The following is a 23,523-nucleotide window of genomic DNA, read 5'->3' as shown; positions in this document are numbered from 1 at the left end:
ACGGACAAAAGCAGCTACACCCAAAGAAAGAACACTGGGAAACGAATGTGAACTATCTGCATTTTTGTTTTTCTTCCCAGGTTATTTATACCTTCTGAATCCAATTCTCCCTATACAACAAGAGAACTGTTCGGTTCTGCAAACATATATTGTATCTAGGATATACTGCAACATATCCAACATATAAAGGACTGCTTGCCATCTAGGGGAGGGGGTGGAGGGAGGGAGGGAAAAAAAAATCGGAACAGAAACGAGTGTCAATATAAAGTAATTATTAAATAAAAATTAAATAAAAAAAATAAAAAATAAAATGGAGTTCAGTCCAAGCCACTGACAATTTTTTGAACACAATCTAATCTTATAGCAGGGACTCACACTGGGGTAGTAGCAGATTCCTTTGGAATCAAAGGCATCTTGCCTTTTCATTTTGGTAAATGAGCTCCATCCACATCAAAATGTTTCATTTCATAATATTAAAATAAAAAAAAGGCTACAGACTGTTTTTGGATTGAAAAGAGGTAACAGTTTGGGCTTCTAGAAGCTACTGATCTGTATCAGCATTAATTTTATTTTTGGTCAGAAAATTATGTAGCAAGAGGGAGGGGAGACAATAATTATGCCAGTATGAAAATTATAACAACTCTATTTTATTCTTGGCTGGAAAATTACTGTCTATACAAAGCCAGAGATGCTTTAAAGTGCCAGATTTTCCCTTACAAGTAAAATTACTGCATAGTAAAGTCATTGCTAATGATTTTTATGGGCTACTAATCAGAGGCTCCTTATTTTCTCTCCCTAAGTGATAAAAGTCTGTTGAAGATACTTTCTCTCCAGCATTCAACTAATTTTTCTTCTAATTGTGTCTATTTTACATTTGATAACAGATTTTAGTGCATACATAGAACATATAGTGCATACACTCCTTCCAAACAAGGAAGTCAATAGTCATCCCACTAAAATCATCACCTAATGATTTGGAATACTAGGTCTTCATTTACTTAAAGTAGAATGATCTAGAGGCCTCAATTATTACTAATAATCATTAGATTCCTATTATAAATAAGGCTAACAAAACATATCTTTACTTCAAACCATCCTAAGAACAATCTTTGACAGGGATTAAGTGGAAAAGATTGGGGAAGATAAAGTGAATGTATTGACGTGTTGTTATTGAGTTACCAAATAAATTCTGACACCAAATGGATGTCTTGGAGAGGAAAATAGTTTATTTACCCATCCTTGGTGTGTGGCAGATAAGGCATTCTACATAATTTTTCAGCTAATCCAAGTTTACTCATTTAAGTGTCAAAAATTATTCTCATTTGAAATATCCTTAAAATGGGATTTGGAAAAGAAAACTGGATTTAGAGACAGATGACCTAGTTTCAAATACTGGATTTGCTAACTTCTTATTATGGTTCTGGAAAACAATTTAAATTAAATTCTTTAGACCTCACTTATCTCATTGGGGGAGGAGAGGGAGATTTTGAACTCCTCTGTGGTCCCTCCAGCTCTAAATCTATCGTCCTTTTGATTCTTCTTAAAAGAGATGTGTAATTTAACCTTTTCTTGGTGCGTCAGAGTAATAATAATGAACATACATTGTGTACAGAGGTTTGACTTTAACAGATCATCCAATATGGATATCCCTGCTGTCCTGAGTTTCCTTATCAAGCAAGGATGAGAAGCCCTTTGATAGCTCAATTTTAACAAGTTGCATCTCGAAATCTAGCCCAGACAGGCCTGTCATTTTGTTTTCTGCTGCATCAGAGTGAACTGACCAGGTGGAGAGAGAACTTTCCATCCTCTTGTCTTCTTTATCCTTTGACTGAGAAATGGGCCTGGAGATGCTTGTTTTGGGCCAGGGGGCGCCTGGATTCAGGACGACCGAATTTGAATCGGGCCTCAGACGCACTCTGTGTGACTCTGGGCAAGGTGCTTCAGCCTGCTTGCCCATTTCCTCGTCCGTAAAATGAGCTGGAGAAAGGAATGGCAAAGCCTTCCAGCGTCTGCCAAGAAAGCCCCAAATGGGGCTAGCTCCCGCGCTCCGGACTACATTTCCCAGGAGCACTTGGGAAGGGAACAGGGTGATCAAAGCGACGTCATTTCTGCTGCTTTTCTCCTTTGTTTTTCAGCGATCTAGAATTCCAAGAAGAGGATTCCAGCCTTCTGGAGGTGAGGCGACGCCGGGTGGGCTGTACAACCCCTCAGTTCCTGCCCTAGCTGGGGTTGGAGCTGCCTTCAGGACCTGGGGAAGAGACAACTTTAAGCGTCTAGGACCCGCCCCGAGGAAGGGGGAGGAGGAAGAGGAAAGTTTCGCCTGTGCGTATGCTCATAATCACCTCTTGCGGGAAGGAGTAGCCAATCGGAGGCTCTGCCCCGCCCTCTGGCGTCTGTGTCAGGGATCCTGGATGCTGTGGTCCTAGCCCCGCTCCTGCCAGCCTCAGACTCTTCTGGAATGGACAGCAGATGGCGCCATCTGCCTACCCCTTGGGAATCCCCACCGGATCCTGGTGTGTCCTTTGTACCTTTGGCTCCGCAGGTGCAGAGCACTCCCTTGCACTCTCCTTCTCGCAGCTTCCCTCTCCTCCCCAAGAGTGGACCCCGTCGGGCCCCAGGGGAAAGAGTAGAGAGGAAGCGATGGCCCCTCATGTGAGTGGGACCCTCCTTAGTGAGTGCAGAGCAGAAGATGGGCCTGGAGTCTGGGAGAGCTGACAGTTTCCTCCTCTGTACAATAGGAGCAGGCTACTGCTCCTGCCCCTGAAGGCGCCTTCCCCTAAATGGGTCGGGCCTTTCCTCCACAGTATTCCCACTCTTGGGCCCGAATCCCTCTGCTCCCCCTCAGCTTCCTTGGTTCTTGATTGATTTCGGAGTTCAAGGCTTCTGACTCCTTTCCTCCAGTAATTCTGTCCCCCAGAGCCAGGAACAGAGCAGAGACACAAGGGTCCCTCCTACCCTGGACGTAGAATGAAGCAGGACTTGGAATGGCTCCCTATCCCGGTAAGGGACTGGGCAACCAAGTCAAGATTTGAAGCCAGGCCTCGGGGCCTCTTGGATTGATCAGCGATGAGCTGGCACCTGATTCACTGAGGGCTTTACCACTGTGTGACCTATGTGTCAGACAGCTTGGTGTCTGAAAATCCACCGGGTCACTGACAAGGTGATGACCCTAACCATTGAGTCCCTGCTGGTCAGCCGGCTTAGGCCTTTGAGGCCTCCCTGCAGAAGGGAGGGGCGGCACCACAGGCTGGTAGGAGCATCCTCTGCGCCTCACACCAAGTTGGCAAGGTAGGCACTTGTCTTTGTGCTTGAGGAGGAAACTGAGGCAGGCAGAGCTCACCTGGCTGTGGAGGGGCCTCCTTACTGCAGCCCCATGCCAGAAGCCTCTAACAATAACCTGGGCAGAGCTTCGGCAGAGTGTGTCAGCTCTGCCACAATGTATCAGCCTTGCTGCAATGTGTCAGCTTTGCTACAATGTGTCAGCTCTGCCACAATGTATAAGATTTGCTACAATGTATCAGTTTTGTCACAATGTATCAGCTTTGTCACAATGTATCAGCTTTGCTGCAATGTGTCACCTTTGCTGCAGTCTGGGTGACATTGTTTCCTTGGATTGGAAATCTGTAGATCCTGGAGTTTTGTGGGAAGCTGCTGGGGACTGTCCTGGAGAGGAGGCCTTCCTTGGTGAACTTGGGCTGGTGAGTGGGGAGGGAGAGAGAGGAAATGAGCCATTACTGAGCACCTACTAAGTGCCTGGCACTTTACAAGAGGATCTGATTGGATCCTCTGAAGAGCCCGAAGGTGAGATGCTGTTATTAGCCCCTTTTCCCAGAGGACTAAACTCAGAAGTGAAGTTACTTTATGGCTAGAGTAAAAAGCAGAATTAAATGGTGTTAAATGAGGAGCTTAAAGGGGAAATGAACCTCCCTGGCTCCTTGTCCTCAGGTCCCGTGCTCATTCCAGAGTCTGGGTGTCTCTTGTCATGTAAATTTCCAGTGGGTTCAGCTGAGTGATGTGAATGAATGCCTCATTTTCTCTGGATCCAGAAGGGCCAGAGCCCCCTAGTTGGTAGGACTGGTGAGTAGTGGGGTAAGGCTCTATGCAGAAGGCTCCCAATGCTTTGGCTCTAGCTTAGTCAGACCAAAAGGCTTGATAAGATGTTTGTTGTTTAAGTGGTCTTACTTGGGTCTGTTAAGAGGCAGGTCAATTTTCGGAGAGCCTCCCCAGCTGTGGATCATAGCATCTGAAGGAGCTGCAGGGCAGCCTTTGCTGACACAGGTGTTGGGGACTGCAATGAGATAAATTGGAGTTAGAGGGAAGAAGAGAGAGGAAACTCTCAGTCAGTGAGGTCAAAGAGGTCAAAGAACAGCAACTGCCTCTCAGTCTTCTTGTATCATCCTCTCACATGAGGAGATCCATTCTGGGTTGGCTCTCCAGCAGCCACTGTCAGATGGCTCCCGTGTATTTCAACATGGGTCTGCTTCTCTGTGGCCCCATGTGGGTTGTTCTTGGCAGAGTGTTATGCCACAGTCTCTTTGAACTGTTCTACTTCAATTTCCCTGCACTAGTTTCCCTTATTGTCCTGACTGAGTTTCCCTGAATTGTTCTACCTCAGTTTCCTTAACTGTTCTGCCTCAATCCCCTTAGTTGTAAAACCCCCTTCTGGTCCATAAACACTGAGAACCATTTGCTCTCTAGGATTATAAATTGTCAACGTGAGGCTCAAGATGAGGGGGAGATCAGACTTTCTGACTCCTAACTCCTCCTGCCCTCAAGAATTTATTACCTACCTCTAAAATATTCCAAAAGATAAGACTATCTGGGATACCTCATTGACATCTTTATTTCTGCTTATTCAACTATCCTCACTCTGGCTTTTAGTAAGAATTTATAGCCTCCCCCCATCCTGACAGAACCAAATGGATCTGTAAAGAAGTTTTCCATTTCTTTCCCCTTCTTTGTTTGAAAAAGGTATATAAAGACGTAGGATTTTTCCATTTGTCACTGGATACTTTGAGACGAGTCCTGTCCAGTCAATTATACTCTTCAATTAATAAAATATTAAAAACTCTCTAGTCTCTATCTTGCCTCAGTTTCTCCAGCGTTACAAGAGCTGCTGGAGTAATTTGACCATTTCCTTATCCAGATCATTTTACAGAGGACCAATGAGGAAGCTGGGATTAGAATCACATAGCTAAGCAGAATTTGAACTCGCATCCTTCTACTCCAGGGCCAGTGTTTGACCACTGCACTATCCAGTTGCCCTCTAATTGGGATGAGGAAGGTAGAATTCTGAGTTGGCCACATGAGCAAGCTCCAACTGCCAGTTCTGGCTAGCTCTTCTTGAGTTTAGACTAAGAAGCAACCCTTTTAAGAGTGGGTACTGCCCCCAGGTTGGCTCTGGGGGCAACATGTCCCCAGCAAATCTCTCCCTCTCAGAAATCCAAATAAAATATTAAAAACTCTCTAATCTCTATCTTGCCTCAGTTTCTATGGCATTACATTTGAAGGCTTCCCAGCGAGATATTAGAAATGAGAGCAGGATTAGAGAACAGCAGGTCTTGACAGGGAGCTTTGACTTGGTTGGTCCTGGACTCTTTTAGGGAAGGCAGCATCTGGTTTCTTCCAGAATCCCTTGGAGAGAGCAGTTCCAGCCACAGCAAGAACTCACTGCCAATACCCCTATTGGCCAAAAAGGAGAATCTGGTTTGAAACCCCTGCAGGGTAAGTTTTCTGTCTGGTCTGATTGCTAGCAAATCTGAGTCCCCCGAAAAAGTTGGGCTGATGAGCCATACAACTCTGGGAAATGCCAGTAGGATGCTATGTGGCATTATCTGGTCTAGTTGTCTTTTGGCACTATCTGGTTATTTCTGGGCATTCTCTGTGAAGGTGGAGAAATGCACCAAACTGGGGATTGAAAGCCTAAAAAAGCTCCCTTTGGATTTCTGAGAGGGAGAGATTGTGCTGGGGGCATGTTGTCTCAAAAGAATCTACAGAAACAACTGTTTGGACATGTATACATATATTGTACTTAATTTACACTTTAAATATTTAACATGTATTGGTCAACCTGCCATCTGGGGGAGGGGGTGGGGGGAAGGAGGGGAAAAGTTGAAACAAAAGGTTTTGCAATTGTCAGTGCTGTAAACTTACCCATGCTTATATCTTGTAAATAAAAAGCTATGATAATAATAAAAAAAAAGAAAAAAAAAGAATCTGCAGGCTTGAACTTATCTCTAAGTCAAGGGGCAAAGTTTATTGTCATTGTAATGCCAATTAAAGCAGGCTAAGTTCCAAAAGAATTCAGCAAAGAACCAGGAGCAGGAAGACCAATTTATAGGAAAAGACAGAGAGATCAGGTTTTTTATGTCACTGATATGCTAATTGTATGGCCTAGAGAAAAAATTGAGGAGTGGTCTAGTAAGTACCATACCATTTGTCTCAGAAACCCTGTTATCACTGACCAACAGATTGCTATCTGGCAGCAAAATTTCTAGAACTATATTCCTAAAGTCAGAAGACTTTAGGATCATTGACAAATAGATTGTTAGAACAATAGTACTCTTAAATTCTGGGTACTCAGGATTACTGCTCTATTTCTCCTAGAAGCTTTACCCTATCACTGTGATGGCTTTAGAGGTCAGTTCTTAGACATCTGGAGTTGTACTGTTTTTGTAAATATATAAAGGCATAGACAGCAAGCTTACATATTTGCAAGTGGCCTAGAGCTGGGAATGAAAAAAAGGAATAAGAATTTTTTAAATAATAGCTTTTTATTTTTTAAAATACAAGCAAAAATAGTTTTCAACATTCACCTTTGCATAACTGTGTGTTCCATATTTTTCTCCCTTCCTCTTCAAGACACTAAGTAATTCAATATAGGTTAAACATGTGCAATTCTAAACATGGAATAAGCATTTATTAAGTACCTACTATGAGCCAGGCATTATACTAAGGGTTTTAGAAATATGTCATTTCTTCCTCACAACAAATCTGTGAGGTGAATATTGCTATTCTCTCCATTTTACAGTTGTAATTTGTAACAATCTGTTGTACTCTCGTATTTCTCTTTTTCTGTGTCAAAAATCTTTCCTTCTTGTTGTGAGGTTTATAGTTGAGGTTTATAGTCTCTTCTTGAAGTAGACATCTGTAAGATTTTTTGGAATTTTTACCCTGGAAAGGTTAACCCTGGAAGAGGTGGCAATGACTAATTTTTGATGAGTCCTTCGAAGAAGAACACAGTTGGTGGTCAGAGGTCACTAGCCAGGTGCTTCAGTTTGCCCCTGTGCTGGCTAGTGAGCATGATCAGTACCTGCCACCATCAGGTGGCTTTGACATAGTAGCAAGCATCTTGTGTCTCATTTTCCTTTTAATCCAGGTTTTTGGTGCAGCATACTTCTACTTGTAAATGGCTCACAGAGAATACATTGAAGACCTGGAGTATTTGCCTTGTTCCAGAACTGGGTTCCAACTGCAGTGCTTTTGAGGCTTTTCACCATCCTTTCAGCTGCATCTTCTTTTCCTTTGGTTCCTTTTTTTTTTTTTTTTTGGTCCACCATCTTTAGAGAGCAGCAAGACCATTTCTTAAGGTTTACATTGCCCTTGGATGTGAGATATTCCAGAGGACAGCAATCAGCTCTGATTGGTTAAAGAAAGGTAGATTTTACAAAGAGAAATGAACTCACTCCAGTGATGTCATTTTTGGACAGAGAGACAATATTCCTATAACCAGGCCTACCCCAGTCTTTGGCAATCGAGATGAAGAATCCAAGCTGAGCTAGTTGGATGAAGTAGCAAAACCCAGAATGAGGAGAATGTTAATTTTATATTCTATCAGCCCTGTCTTTAAGATATTGGAGAAGGAAGGCGGGGAGTTTGGGTCTCCCCAGTTTTAATAATTAAATTTCATACCCACACACATTCGTCTTCAGGGACAGAAAATAAGATCAGAATATTTTTTTCTTTGTATCCCAACCACCTAAAACGGCACCTGGGATTACAATAAATGCATGTTGATAGATTTGCTGATGGTGAAATTCTTTCTCTGTTTCAATTTGTGCTGTTTTAGAACACAGTAAAAGTCACAGTCACTCAAAAGTTCTGAGTTCATTTATATATGTAAAACTATGTAGATGAAAATGTTACTTCAACTCAATTCAACAAATGTTTCTTACAGTCTACTCTGTTCCCAGAACAGTGTTAGGTAATAATATATCAACAATCAGTTCCTACCCTCAAGAAGATTGTTCTCCTGGAGGTATATATATTCTGGAGGGATATATAACATGTATAGAGGTAAGTAAATATAAAATAATAAATTTATTAAAAGGGACAAAGGGTACTGAAATCTAGGAACAGGAAATTTCCCATAGAGGTAACACCTGAGCTGTAGGTTAAAGAAAGGATTTTATGATATAGAATTGAATAGCTATTAGATACTAGGTGTTAGGGAACATCTGTGGAAATATAAGAAGTTTGGCCTTCTTAGGCTTGAGGATCTATTAATTTTTGCTTTTGGGGTAGAGGGTGGATGGAAAGGAAATGTGACATTTTTGTCATCCAGACAAACAAGCTTCTTTGGAGAATGGGATATTATAAGGACGTATAGTTGAGACAGGATTTTTGGTGGGCAGGCCATTTTGCTGGGCAGAGACATCTGGATTCCAATCAGGTCATTCAGGAGTTTCCATTTCTGACAAGACACTTGTCTGAAACAGACTTTTTATTTGTTTGAATATGGGGAGGTGAATAGGATGTAATGGTGTTGGCTGACAGCGTTTAGAAGGATGTAAGTTCCCTGGACTTTTGGAAGATGATGTTATTTGCCCCTGCCCTGTCCTATACCCAATCAATACCTACCACTCAAATGGAGCCATTTTTTGGATAAGACTTTAGCAGAGGGAAGAACAGTCTACACCCATACAAATACCATATCATTTACTTAGCACTTTATAAGCTTTACAAATTTTTTTTGCAATGTATCTTCATAATAGATCAGAGGGAGTGGGTGCTATTATACATTAGAAAAGGAGCTATTTTAAAGTGAATCTCTGGGAGAACATATTTGACTCCATTTTGTTCTTTGTGGGCCATTTTTGCAATATATGACGCTTGCATTAGCTCTAAGAACAGGTGCAAGAGCTGATTTCTGTCAGGATCTTTTCTTCTTCTAATTCAGGGGTCCTCAAACTTTTTAAATAGGGGGCCAGTTCACTGTCCCTCAGACTGTTGGAGGGCTGGACTATAGTAAAAACAAAAACTTTGTTTTGTGGGCCTTTAAATAAAGAAACTTCATAGCCCTGGGTGAGGGGGATAAATGTCCTCAGCTGCTGCATTTGATTCTCGGCCTTAGTTTGAGGACCCCTGCTCTAATTGGTACAAGAAGTCTTTACTGCTAAAGGAGGGTTTTAGAGTGTCAGGAATGGCTCCTCCTGTTGCCTAAGAAGAAGTTCTTTGTGATTTAATGAAATTAACTCTGCTAACAAGCTGGCATCTCTAATCTGTTCCCTTTAGCTGATGGTATATACTTTCCTTAAGAATTCCATCCCCCCCCCCCATATTTATAGCAGCTCTTTTTGTGGTGGCAAAAAATTGGAAATTGAGGGACTGCTCATCAATTGGGAAATGGCTGAACAAGCTGTGGTATATGAATATAATGGAGTACTATTGTGGTTTAAGAAATGATGAACAGGCAGATTTCATAAAAGCCTGAAAAGAATTGTATGAACTGATGCAAAGTGAAATATGCAGAACCAGAACCTTGTACATAGTAACAACAACATTGTGCAATGATTAACTTTGAAGGATTTGCTCTTCTCATCAATTCACTGCTCAACGACAATTCCAAAGGAGTCATGATGGAAAATGCCTTCCACCTCCAGAGAGAGATAGATAAGAGTCTAAATATGGATCAAAGTGGACGATTTTCACTTTTTGTGTGTGTGTGAGAAATACTGAAAAGTTAGGCTTCCACAGAATGTTTCTTCATTCAATATTATTCTTCAAAGCAATATTGAGATACTACTTGTAACCACTGACCAATGGATTTTCAGAATGTGAAAAATGAAGGAAGAATAGTTTCTAGGAACAATTAAAGTCTCAGAAGTCTTGAGCAAACAAGGAATTAAGGAGCTAAGTACCGCTAGACTCAGTCAATAAAGAGTCTTGTGGCTTTGAGAAAACCGCAAGCTTAAGATAATAGCCTAACTAGCTCAAACTGGTTGGGGTCAATGAGCTGACTTGACCATATGGCTATTGCCTGCTCAATAGGGTAATTGAACATTAAACAACACACCCCCTTAGGATTTTCTTCGCCATTTTTGAACATGGGATTTATGATGAGAGAGAGGGGACATGCTTATATTTAGGGGAAAAACATTCAGTACGCAGATCAGAAAGACTGTAACCTGGAAGGGAACAGACCAGTCTCTGAAGGGAGGGATTGGCGGAACTAACAAGTATAAATAGCTTCTGGGCTCAGCGCTCCCTCTTCTCTAAAAGGAGTGAGTTGGGATTCCTTAAAATTCTTTAATCTTCCGATCTTTAATTTATTCTTTAATCTTCTAATCTTTTTCTTGATATCTGATTTTCAATGTCAAGTGTGTTTCTAATATGTGTGTATTCCCTTTTAGATTTTCTTCTTTCACAACTATGAATAATATGGAATAATGTTTTACAGGACTTTATACATACGATCTGGAGCAACCTGCTTTGGAAAAAAACCTTCAAAATCTGGTATAAATAAATGCTAAGAACTGCCTTTACAAATAACGGAAAACAATAAAGCATCATTAAAAAATATATATATATATATATATATATATATATATATATATATAATATATATATATATATATATATATATATATATATATATATATATATATACTTTTCCCCCCCTTCACCTGGTGTAAGCCTCCAGGTTAATAGGTTGAGATTCAGTGGTGAAGGGCTACGCCACACCGGGAGCGAGGAAGCGGGTCCACTAAGACCTTTGTTCTTGCCAGCGTTGCCGGATCGAATTTCAGCTCTTTAAGGAGGTGCCAAGGCTGTACCTGAACTCAGAACCTCCCAAATCTAGGCCCAGGCCGCCAAATGCGGGTCACATTAGCTGCTAGAAGGAGGGCGCAATAAAGCAGGAAACACAGCTGAGGGGAGCAGCCAGAGCCTCCGGGGAGCTCGGTTAAGAGCGTTCTCTTGACAGACACTCCGCCCGCAGCCTCCAGTCTGCATAGTCAAGACAAGCTCTAAGCGCATGCGCACTATCGTCTGCTGACCTGCGAACTACAATTCCCAGGAAGAGCAGTAAAGAGCTTGTCCGTGACGTCAGCAGAGCTACCTTAAGTTACTTCCTGTTTAGGCAGGCAAATCAGCTTTGCGGTGTTCCCTGTGTCAGGCGTGATTCTGCGCCCTGGAGGTGAGAGAGCGCCAGGCTCAGGGGTCAAGAAGGGAGGGGCTATCCTTTGGAGCTCGAGCTGCGACCCCTCGAGGTGCCCGGAGCTTCATCGGTCCCTCGGCTGCCGCTTTTGGTAGGGAGGAGGGAAGGTGTCCCTTCGCGCCTGTGCAGTTTCCTTCCTACCCTCCCCCTCCACAAGGGGGCACAAGCATTGGCCAGTCTTGGAGAAAGGAACTGTGGGCTGCCCCCTTGGGCTCCCTTCTCTGGGAGGAGGGAATTCTTGGCGCCTTCAGCCAATCAGGGGAGATACCGCTGCCTGGCCTCCCTGGCTCTTCCCTTATCTGGTTCGTCCCTCCCCCAGGCCCAGGTGGCACCCTCCATGTCCTCCCCTGTGAAATGGGCTGCTCTCCCTCGGGGTCCCCCTGGGGGAAGCGTTGCCTCAGTTTTCCCCACTGAGAAACGGGTCCAAGGCTTCCTAGGGATCAGTATCAGCCACAGAAGGCATCCTCAGGATCTCTGTCCCTGTCTGTGGTCCCCGAAACTACACTTTTGGCTCCTCCGGTATGTCCTCCAGGTGCAGGCTCTGCTCTCTCCCCGAATCTCTTATGGCTTCCTTCTCCTCCCTAGGAGAGGACCCTGCTGGGCCCCCAGGGCGGAAGAGCCGAGAGGAAGCAATGGTCCCCCAGGTGAGTGGGCACCCCTCTTCTGGGGGGAAATTTTGCCAGTAGAGACGCTGGTGGTTTTGGCTGGGCCCAGACAAGGGCCTGCCTCAGTTTCCCCGCTTTGTGCCTTGCCTCCCAGAATCATGGTAATCCAAAAGTGGAAGTACTCCTAAAATATGAATATCCCTCCGTGGCTGCTAGGACAGGGAGCGCTGGGCCCGGGACTGGGACTGCTGCTGTTACCAGCGCTAGGATGGGGAGCGCTGGGCCCGGGACTGGGACTGGGACTGCTGCTGTTACCAGCTCTAGGACAGATAGTGCTGGGGCCGGGACTAGGACTGCTGCTGTTACCAGCCCTAGGACGGGGAGCGCTGGACCTGGGACTGGGAATGCTGCTGTTACCAGCTCTAGGACGGGGAGTGCTGGGCCCGGGACTAGGACTGCTACTGTTACCAGCTCTAGGACAGGTAGCACTGAACCTGGGATTAGGACTGCTACTGTTACCAGCTCTAGGATGGGGAGTGCTGGGCCCGGGACTAGGACTGCTGCTGTTACCAGCTCTAGGACAGGTAGCACTGAACCTGGGATTAGGACTGCTACTGTTACCAGCTCTAGGATGGGGAGTGCTGGGCCCGGGACTAGGACTGCTACTGTTACCAGCTCTAGGACAGGTAGCACTGAACCTGGGATTAGGACTGCTACTGTTACCAGCTCTAGGATGGGGAGTGCTGGGCCCGGGACTAGGACTGCTACTGTTACCAGCTCTAGGACAGGTAGCACTGAACCTGGGATTAGGACTGCTACTGTTACCAGCTCTAGGATGGGGAGCGCTGGACCCGGGACTGGGACTGCTACTGTTACCAGCTCTAGGACTGGGAGCGCTGGACCTGGGACTGGGACTGCTACTGTTACCAGCCCTAGGACAGATAGCGCTGGGCCCGGGACTGGGACTGCTACTGTTACCAGCCCTAGGACAGATAGCGCTGGGCCCGGGACTAGGACTGCTGCTGTTACCAGCTCTAGGATGGGGAGCGCTGGGCCCGGGACTAGGACTGCTGCTGTTACCAGCTCTAGGACGGGGAGTGCTGGGCCCGGGACTGGGACTGCTACTGTTACCAGCCCTAGGACAGATAGCACTGAACCTGGGACTAGGACTGCTACTGTTACCAGCTCTAGGACGGGGAGTGCTGGGCCCGGGACTGGGACTGCTGCTGTTACCAGCTCTAGGACTGGTAGCACTGAACCTGGGACTAGGACTGCTACTGTTACCAGCCCTAGGACAGATAGCGCTGGGCCTGGGACTAGGACTGCTACTGTTACCAGCTCTAGGACAGGTAGCACTGAACCTGGGATTAGGACTGCTACTGTTACCAGCTCTAGGATGGGGAGTGCTGGGCCCGGGACTAGGACTGCTACTGTTACCAGCCCTAGGACAGATAGCGCTGGGCCTGGGACTAGGACTGCTACTGTTACCAGCTCTAGGATGGGGAGCGCTGGACCTGGGACTGGGACTGCTACTGTTACCAGCTCTAGGACGGGGAGCGCTGGACCTGGGACTGGGACTGCTACTGTTACCAGCCCTAGGACAGATAGTGCTGGGTCCGGGACTGGGACTGCTACTGTTACCAGCTCTAGGACAGGTAGCACTGGGCCCGGGACTAGGACTGCTGCTGTTACCAGCTCTAGGATGGGGAGCGCTGGGCCCGGGACTAGGACTGCTGCTGTTACCAGCTCTAGGACGGGGAGTGCTGGGCCTGGGACTAGGACTGCTACTGTTACCAGCGCTAGGACAGGTAGTGCTATGACTTGCTAGTACTTGCTAGTTAGATTGACTAGTGCTGTGACTGCTGCTAGTACTAGGCTATTAGTACTGTTACTACTACTACTAATACTAGGACTATTAGTGCGGTGACTACTAGTAGTACTACAATTAGTACTATGACCACTACTACTATACTACTAGTATTACTACTGCCAGTGCTGACTGCTACTAGTATTACTAGTAGTACCACACCTACTACGAGTATTATTATTAGTGCTATGACTATTACTGATATGATTGCTACTAGTACTATTATTACTAGTGCTAGGTCTACAAGAGCTGTGATAACTGCTAATACTACTATTAGCTGTACTGCTACTAGTGCTAGGACTACTAGTGCTGTGACAACTAGTAGTATTATGATTAATACTATGACTACTAGTACTACTCTACTGCTAGTATACTCCTACTAAGGCTGTGGCTACTACTAGTATTATTACTACTGGTAGTAGTGCCACACTTATTGCTAATGCTACTACTAGTAGTTCTATGACTAGTATTACTACTACTACTGTGGCCAGTATTAGGACTACTGCTAATATAACTACTACTATACAAGTACTATTACTTCTGCAAGTACTGTTACCACTGCACTATGTTGCTGCTTCTTCAGCAGCCATTACAGGAAAGAGAGAAGGGACTTGTTCGGGGTGACATCACCTGCTCCTCCAAACCCTTAGCCCGGGCTGCCAGACCTCTATCATCTAGTCCCCGGGGGCCTCCTGTTCAGGTGTGGTTGGGGAGAGTTTCTCTGAGGTAGGGGATCTGGTGAGAATGGATTCTGAAGAGTTCAGGGGTCGAAGGGGTGGTCTCGATAGCTTTTGAGTCCCTTCCTCGAAAGCCTGGGTTAGGCTGACCTCTGCTTAGGTCCTTTGTGACTCCAGTGAGGGGATACATGAGGTCTGGGTGGGAGTCACAGCTTTGACACTTCATATCTGTGTGACCACAAGCAGGTGGGGATAAGAAAGACCTGCACAACCTGCCTCTGGGGTTTGGGAGGAAAGCCTTTGGCCACCCAAAAGGTACTGTTTACGTAGGGGCGATTCTGGACCTCCTTCAGAATCTAGGACAAGCTGAGTCGCAGAGGAGGGAGGAAATGAGTTTGTGGCTTTGAGTCCTCGATGGTGATGCTTTTTGCACATTTCAACCTCCCCCAAGGTCCACCTGAAGGACATCCCTGAGGAAACCTTTATGTTTATTGAGTGAAGGAATGAATATTTCAGGTATCAGTGACCTTCCGGGATGTGGCTGTGGACTTCACGTGGGAGGAGTGGCAACAGCTGGATCTTACCCAGAAGGAGCTGTACCGGGAGGTAATGCTGGAGAACTACAGGAACCTGGTCAGTCTGGGTAAGGATGGCTCCTCTTGGGACTAAGATCTGCTTAGTAAAGGGTAATTGTTTCCTCCCTTGGTAAATGCTGGGGCTGTGTCTCCTGTTTTGCCTGTTGAAAACAGAAATGGTTGAAGAATGCTTATGGCCCAGGTAAAAGATACCCCGCATGTTTGGTGTCTGCAGTATAGTTCTCGTTTTGTAAAACTGGAAACTGACCATTTTATTGTCTTATGCTTTCCCAACTCTGTACCCTCAGTCCAGAGGTTCTCCTCTAAATTTCCAATGCACATCTTTGAAGACAAGAGAGTTCCAGATCATCTTAGTAAGATATGGGTCATATGAATCTGTGCCCCATTCCCCCATGTTTCTTAGAAACACCAACAGAACGTCCTTCAGATGTGTATTGTATTGCGCTCTGGACTATCCTTGCATTCTCACTATTGCAGGAAGGGAGGGCAGAGGTGGGTTGAATTCCAAAGTGTCTCTCGGTCCCTACCACTTTTTTCTTTGATCAGGCTTTGTGGTCTCCAGTCCAGATGTGATCTCTGAGTTGGAGCAAGGGGAGGCACCGTGGATACCTGGAGGTCACTTTCTAAGAAGCCGCTGTCTAGGTGAGTGAAGAGAATCGAATCTGTTGAGTTATTATAATCAGTAATTCAAGAGACATTCACCAGGAGTGTGGATGAGGGAAATACAAGTTAAAACAACTCTAAGATATACCACTTTACAGATATTAAATTTATATGTATAATCAATTAAAATTAATTGATATAAATGGTGAAAAGCAAGAATATTTTTACCCTCTTGAAGAACTGTTGTCATTGAATCTTTTTAATTTTCAAAATTATTTTTTTAATCAGAACAGATCTGCTCCTTCTTCCCCCTAATCCCCAGTTTTGAAAGGTTAAAAACCCCCACCAGTTTTCTTGTTAATCCTGTCCCACCAAATGTGTGTCTCATCACCTAACAAGAGGAATGTTTTTCCAAAAGTTTTCTGGTATTGTGATTAGTCATCACACTAATCAGAGTTCCTAAATCTTTTAGAGTTGTTTGTCTTGACGGTTTTAGTATCTTGTTTCCCTGTGTAGTGAAATATGTGTTTGTTCTTAATTCTGTATACGTATGTTTATTCTCATCTTTGATCAGTTCAGGTAAGAGTGAAGCTCTGGTTTTACCCACTCTTTCCTCTTTGTTTATATAGTGTTCTCCTTTTGCACCCTGATTATGTAAGATAATTTTCCTTTTTCTGCTTCTTTCCCTTTTGGCCTTGTGATATATTTTACTTCATTTCTCTTTCTTTTCTCCTTTTTCCTCTTATATCTAAGGCCCCTCTGTCTAATGAAGCTCCCTTCGTGACTCCTAATAGGAGCAACTAGGTGGTGCAGTGAATAGAGAACTGGGCTTGAAATCAGGAAGACTCATCATCCTGAATTCACTTATGGTCCGAGGGACTAGTTGTGTGACCCTGAGCAAGTCACATAACCCTGTGTGCCTCAGATCTTCATCTGGAAAATGAGCTATAGAAGGAAATGGCATAGCACTTCAGTATCATTGCCAAGAAAATCCCAAATGAGCACAAAAATGAACAACTATAATGACAACAGCAAAATATGACTCCTGATGATGGGGGGAATACAGAAAGTAATAGACCCTCCTCTATTAGACTGTAAACAGTTTGGTACCTTCTGTTGCTTTGGTATCTTATGATCGTTTACTCTCATGCTCATTTATTTATTTATTTATTTATTTTTGCCGAGGCAATTGGGGTGAAATGACTTGCCCAGAGTCACACAGCTAGTAAGTGTTAAATATCTGAAGTCACATTTGAACTCAGGTCCTCTTGACTCCAGGGCCAGTGCTCTATCCACTTCACCTTCTAGTTGCCCCTTTTCTTTATTGCTATTTTTGTACTTAAGAGTTTTGGATTGTTTTTGTTTTGTTTTCATCTGGTTCTGTTCTTTTCATCAGTTTTGCTGGATGATTTATTTTTGCTTGTACCTTTTGGTTTTTTATCTTTTGGACTATTGTGTTCCAAATTCTCCACTTCTTCTAGAGCTGGAAGTAAGGAAGGTGCTTTCTATCTGATTTCCATTTGTTCTTTTATCTTTAGAATTCAGAAGACAGATCTGTTTCCCAAAGTCCTCAGGCTGCTTTTGTTCTGTTGGAGAATTATGCTTGTGTCTTCAGTCTGAGTTTGAAGCAGCCTTTCCTAGGCTGGGGTGGGATTCTTCTCTCTATGAGAGAAAGCTCTTGGAAAAGCTATGTTTTGTTTCAGTGTTTTGGGAAAGCAAAATAAAAAAGCTTTGCACCTCTTTGGGTTTTTTTGACCCTATTATTGCATTATTAAAACCTTGCCCTAAGTATGACTTTTATTTTATTATCTTGTAATAGAATATGATAAACATGAAGATTACAAAGAAATATTTGAAACCTTATAAGAAATTGAAACAGACTTAATTAAACAGTGAAAAATTTAACTGTTGACTATAACTTTCTTAACAGCAACAAGAAAATTAGGGAAACTAAGCAGAAAAAGCAATAGATTCATCCATGCAAATGAAGTTATTTACTTTTTAAATTTATTTTCAGATTTGGACACAAGACTTCACAAGAAATCAACTCTAGAGCTGGACATTTGTATAGAAGAATCCTTCAAGAAAGGACTCTCAAGAGATGATTCTTGGATTTTGAAGTTGGGAGGTGTCTGGGAATGTTATGCCAAGTTAGAAGAAGAACAAAGTAATGAGAACCAACATTTTAGACAAGTAAAAATTACCAAAGGGAAATCCCACAGTGAAGTGAGTGACTTTGAACATAAAAAAAATGGCAGAAGATCTAATTTAGAGCCACCTTTTTTCCCACAAAAAAGATTAGTAAGAAAGAATCTTCTTCATAAATATGATAGACAGAGAAAGAGCTTCAGAAAGTTTTCAGATATGAAACAATGCAACAGAATTTGTTTAGAGAAGATATTTTCTGATGATAAATGTCAGAAATCCTTTAGTTATAATTTTGACCTTATTGAAAAACATAGAATTCAAAATAGAAGTAAATGTGAATATGACAAATGTGGAAAGTCTTTCCTCCAGAGCACTGAACTTATTCTACACCAGAGAATTCACAGAGTAGAAAAGATTTATGATTGCACTGAATGTGGAAAGTCCTTCCAACAGAATGCCTGTCTTAGGAAACATCAAAAAATTCATAATGGAGAAAAACCTCATAAAAGCAATGAATGTGAGAAGGCAGTCCACCAGAATTCATATCTTAAAAAACATCAGATAATTCATACTGGAGAGAAACATGAGTGTATTAAATGTGAAAAAACTTGCCTCTGCTCCACTGAACTTATTCAACACCAGAGAACACATACTGGAGAACAATCTTATGACTGCATTGAATGTGGGACTTTTCACTGTCACTCAGACTTTAGTGACCATCAGAAAATCCATACTAGAGAGAAACCTTACATATGTCATGAATGTGGGAAGGCCTTCCATCAGAAATCGTATCTTCGCAGACATCAAAGAATTCATACTGGAGAAAAACATGTATGTAATGAGTGCGGGAAGGCTTTTCTACGGATGACTGAACTTACCCAGCACCAGAGAATACATACAGGAGAAAAACCTTATGAATGCAATGAATGTGGGAAGTCCTTCTATCAGAATTCATACCTTCGAAGACATCAGAGAATTCACACTGGAGAGAAACCTTATACATGTAATGAATGTGGGAAGGCCTTCCTCCGGTCCCCGGAACTTACACAACACCAGAGAACCCATACAGGAGAAAAACCTTATAAATGCAATGAATGTGGGAAGACCTTCCGCTGCAAATCACACCTTACTGATCATCAGAGAATCCATACAAGAGAGAAACCTTATGTATGCAATGAATGTGGGAAGGCCTTTCTCAGGAGTACTAATCTTAGTCAGCATCAGAGAACCCATACGGGAGAAAAACCATATGAATGTAATGAATGTGGAAAAGCCTTTGGTCAAAAAGCACATCTTACTCATCATCATAGAATTCATACTGGAGAGAAACCTTATGAATGCAATAAATGTGGAAAGACCTTCCGCCAGAATTCATACCTTAGAAGACATTTGAGAATTCATACTGGAGAGAAACCTTATGTATGTAATGAGTGTGGAAAGGCCTTCCTTCGGGCCACTGAACTTAGTCAGCACCGTAGAACACATACAGGAGAAAAACCTTATGAATGCAGCGAATGTGGGAAGACTTTTGGACAAAAGGCAAAACTTATCCAACATCATAGAATTCATACTGGTGAGAAACCTTATGTATGTAATGAATGTGGGAAGGCTTTCATCCGGAGCACTAATCTTAATCAGCACCAGAAAACTCATACTGGAGAAAAACCTTATCAGTGCAATGAATGTGGAAAGGCTTTCTGTCAGAGAGCAGATCTGACCCAACATAATAGAACTCACACAGGAGAAAAACCTTATGTATGCAGTGAATGTGGGAAGGCCTTTTGTCAGAAGGCAGCTCTTACTCAACATAATAGAATTCATACTGGAGAGAAACCGTATGTATGCAGTGACTGTGGGAAGGCTTTCCACTGGAGCACAGTGCTCGTACAACATCGGAGAACCCACACAGGAGAGAAACCTTTTGAATGCAGTAAATGTGGGAAATCCTTCAGTCAGAGGGCAAAACTTATTAGACATCAGCGATTTCATACTGGAGAGAAACCATATAAATGTTTAGAATGTGGAAAGGCCTTCTGTCAGAAAGCAGATCTTACTTTACATAACAGGATTCATACTGGTGAAAAACCTTATAAATGCAATGAATGTGGAAAGACCTTCCGCTATAACTCACACCTTACTCAGCATAAGAATATTCACACAGGAGAGAAACCTTATGAATGCAAAGAATGTGGAAAAGCCTTCTTCTGGAGAACAGCCCTTAATCAGCATCGACAAATTCACACAGGGGAGAAAACTGCTTAATGTAATAAATGTAGATGAATTCAGTTTTCAGGAGCACAGATAATATTTGACAGTAGAGAATTCATATACGCTATGGTGTTAAATTCAGCAGGAAGTTCGTTTTTCAGGAACATGGAACATCTTTGAAATAGAGAATTCATATAGGACAGAATATGCAGCCTCAGCAAGTGATTCAGAATTACTGAATATCAGACAGTTCATACTAGAGAGAACTTGTTTGAGTTTAATGATTGAGTTAAGGCTGTTTTCCAGAAATATAAAGTTTTGCTAAGTATCATATTTAATAACAGAGAAGAGCTATATGAATGCATAGTAGTTGAGAATTCCATCTGTGAATGAATAGTGGTGAAGCACAAAAAGTACCTCAGGAGAGGGTTGGTTTAGAATGAGACATGCCCTTTTACACACACACACACACACACACACACACACACAATTTCTTTTGTGTAACTACTCTTGTTACATAGGAGAGCTGAGTTGGAGAAATGATAGTAATATTTAAAAAATCCTTAATATAATATGGAAAGCAAGTCCCTGTTCTAAATCACACAACTTAATGTCATACATACATTCTAGCAAAGATAAAGAGTATTGAGTAGGGTCTAGTTGTACAGAACTAGTTGAATAGTTATGCCCAAAAAATATTCAATACTGGTTTAGGTACAATTTACTGGGTGGCCTCTATGTAAGTGCCTTAGAGATGAGTTCTTGGACCTTTGCTGTTTTCAATTTTTATAAATGATCCATATAAAGGCTTGGATATTATGCTTGTGAATGGCATAGAGATGGTAAGCATACTTAACATAATGGATGACATTTAAGATTTTAAGAAACCTTAATGGATTGGAACATTGAACTGAATATAAAATTAAAAAGAAGATATTGATGCTATTATATTTGGGTTCTACTAGTCCAAATTCCAAGTTACAAAATGGGGGAAAAAGAGGTAGAAAATAGTTTGTTTCTAAAAAAATTGGTTTCAAAATGACAAGGATAGTAATTGACTATTGAGGGAACTGTAGAGTTCAGGCATTATCGGTAGAGCTACGAATTGGTCTGACCATTTTTGGGAAATAATGTGAAATTATGCCCCCAAAAATCACCAACCTATTTATATGTATCACCTATTGTGATCCCACTTCTGTTCGCAAAGCCCAGGAAATTAAAGACATCAAGAAAGGTCCCTAATCTAAACCAAAATACCCATTTTTTGTGATAGCTAATATAAATCCCATTGTCTGGGGGAATAAACAAATTCTGGAATAGTTGTATAATTATAGGTTATTACACTACAAGAAATGGCAGTTATGAAGAATTTAGAAGTACAGAGAAATAAGTATATGAAGTGATATTAAGGAAAGCAGATCCAGGAGAACAGTCTACACATTGACTACAACAATGTGAATGAAAGCAATGCTAAAAAGTAGGCAAACTAATTAAGCAATAAGCAGTTATGCTGCTACTGTAATTCAGGCATTGTGCTAAAAGTTTTTTGGTTTCTCTGATGCTTTACGATGTAACCTTTTATAGCTTAGTCCTGCATCTGTTTGAAGCTTATTTAGCTTAGTATCAGTTGTTGGTCTGAATCTAACTTCTCCCAGACAGCTGTTCAGGGTAGTGACTCCTAATCTTAATAGGAGTCTTTCTGTATGTCAACTACTAGGCTATTAGATCCCTCCTGCCAAATTTGTTTCCCTAATTGATTTGTTTTTGGCCAGTGCAACATGTTTTGACATATTTTTGTTCTAAAATGTAGTTTTCGATCTGGTACTGCTGTACCCTCTTCTATTTTGAAATTTTTTTTTAAATTTCCCTTAAGATTCTTGATTTTTTTTTTTTTGCCTCCATGTAAATTTTATTATTTTTAAAGAATCTTTGGTATTTTGATTGTAATAACATTAAATGAATAAATTGAATGAGATAGTGTTATTTTTAGTATGTTGACATTTTACTTTTGAGCAATTGATATTTTTAATATATATATATATATACATATATACATATATATTATATATTTTTGCTGAGGCATTTAGGGTTAAGTGACTTGCTCAGAGGCAATCAGCTAGGAAGTGTTAAGTGTCTGAGGTCAGATTTGAATTCAGGTCCTCTTGATTTCAGGGCTGTGCTCTAATCATCTAATTGCCCCTTAATATGTCTTATAAACAGCTATGTTTCCATATTTGTGATGTATGTCTTTATAGATAGACTCCCAAGTATTTTATAAATTCTATAGTTAAGTTAAAGGAAATTTCTCTGTCCTGCTGGGTTTTGTTGATATTACATTGGAATTGCTGATGAATTTTGTAGAGTTGTCTTATGTCCTGACAATTTGCTGAAATTATTGTTTAAATTAATTTTTAGGTTTATTCAGTTATTCACATCATATTATCTACAAAGTGATCATTTCTTTTTTTAACTTATACTTATTGCATTTCTAATACTATCTATCTATCTAATATCTAGATTAGATAATATCTAATATCAGATAAATTCACTCATGATTTTATTGGAAAGAATTCTAGTTTATGTCCTTTACCTACAGTAGTAGCTCTTGGATTTAGATATATATTATTTACCATTTTTGTGAAAAGATGATTTTATTTTTCAATGTAGTAATATTATTTAACAGATTATTATTGTATTTTGTCAAGAGCTTTTTCTACATCTGTTGATAAAAGCAAATATTTTTTGGGGTTTTGTTATTAATATTATTAAGTTTATAGTTTTTCCTAAAATTAAACTATAAAATATTATAAAATTAAAGTAAGAAAACAGTGGGAAAATTGCCATCAAATATATGGAAAGAAGACAAGTTCTTGTCTAAACAAAGGATAAAGAAGATCACAGAAGATAAAATGTATACTTTGACTATATAACCTTTTTTTTTCTGAGGCAATTGGGGTTAAGTGATTTGCTCAAGATCACATAGCCAAGAAGTATTAAGTTTTTGAGGTCAGATTTGAACTCAGGTCCTCCTGACTTCCAGTCTGGTCCTCTATCCACTATACCAACTAGTTAGCCCTTATATAACATTTTAAAAAAGTTTTTGCAAAACAATTTTAATAAAGATAAAAAAGAAAACAACGTGGGGAGGGGTGATTCATCACAGCAAGTTTCTTTGATAAAAGTCATATTCCAAGGTAGAGAAAGAACAAATTGAAAATTTTAAAAATGGGGGCCATTCCCTAATTGATACATGGTCTGAGGAATGAGCGGGCAGTTCTCAAGAGAAGAAATCCAGGCCATCTGTAGCCATATAATAATAATTTCAAAGCTATTTATTATATAGCACCTTAAACTTTGTAAAGCACCTTACATATATTAATAA

At 41.6% G+C, this 23,523-nt stretch overlaps 1 protein-coding gene across 1 annotated transcript; it reads left to right on the top strand.

Annotated features, from left to right (window-relative positions):
- Positions 1-2,967: 2,967 nt before the first annotated feature.
- On the top strand, positions 2,968-22,111 carry LOC127549049 (zinc finger protein 420-like). Its single transcript, XM_051976824.1, has 9 exons — positions 2,968-3,000; positions 3,122-3,288; positions 3,590-3,698; positions 5,604-5,724; positions 11,396-11,528; positions 11,970-12,081; positions 15,103-15,229; positions 15,729-15,824; positions 17,803-22,111. Exons 1-9 carry the CDS (start codon positions 2,968-2,970, stop codon positions 20,193-20,195), a joined length of 3,291 nt encoding a protein of 1,096 aa, XP_051832784.1. The 3' UTR covers positions 20,196-22,111.
- Positions 22,112-23,523: the final 1,412 nt, after the last annotated feature.

The sequence above is a fragment of the Antechinus flavipes genome, chromosome 1 (assembly GCF_016432865.1).
Source record: "Antechinus flavipes isolate AdamAnt ecotype Samford, QLD, Australia chromosome 1, AdamAnt_v2, whole genome shotgun sequence".
Taxonomy (NCBI): domain Eukaryota; kingdom Metazoa; phylum Chordata; class Mammalia; order Dasyuromorphia; family Dasyuridae; genus Antechinus; species Antechinus flavipes.
Note: the sequence above shows the minus strand (reverse complement) of the source record. Positions and strands in the feature narration are given on the sequence as shown.

What these genes read in the sequence shown, in the direction of transcription:
- LOC127549049 (XM_051976824.1), top strand. Translation starts at nt 2,968, where the DNA reads ATGAAGCAGGACTTGGAATGGCTCCCTATCCCG. An exon ending in AGGAAGCAATGGTCCCCCAG is followed by an intron (nt 12,082 to 15,102) that starts GTGAGTGGGCAC and finishes TGAATATTTCAG; the next exon opens with GTATCAGTGACCTTCCGGGA. An exon ending in TCTAAGAAGCCGCTGTCTAG is followed by an intron (nt 15,825 to 17,802) that starts GTGAGTGAAGAG and finishes ATTTATTTTCAG; the next exon opens with ATTTGGACACAAGACTTCAC.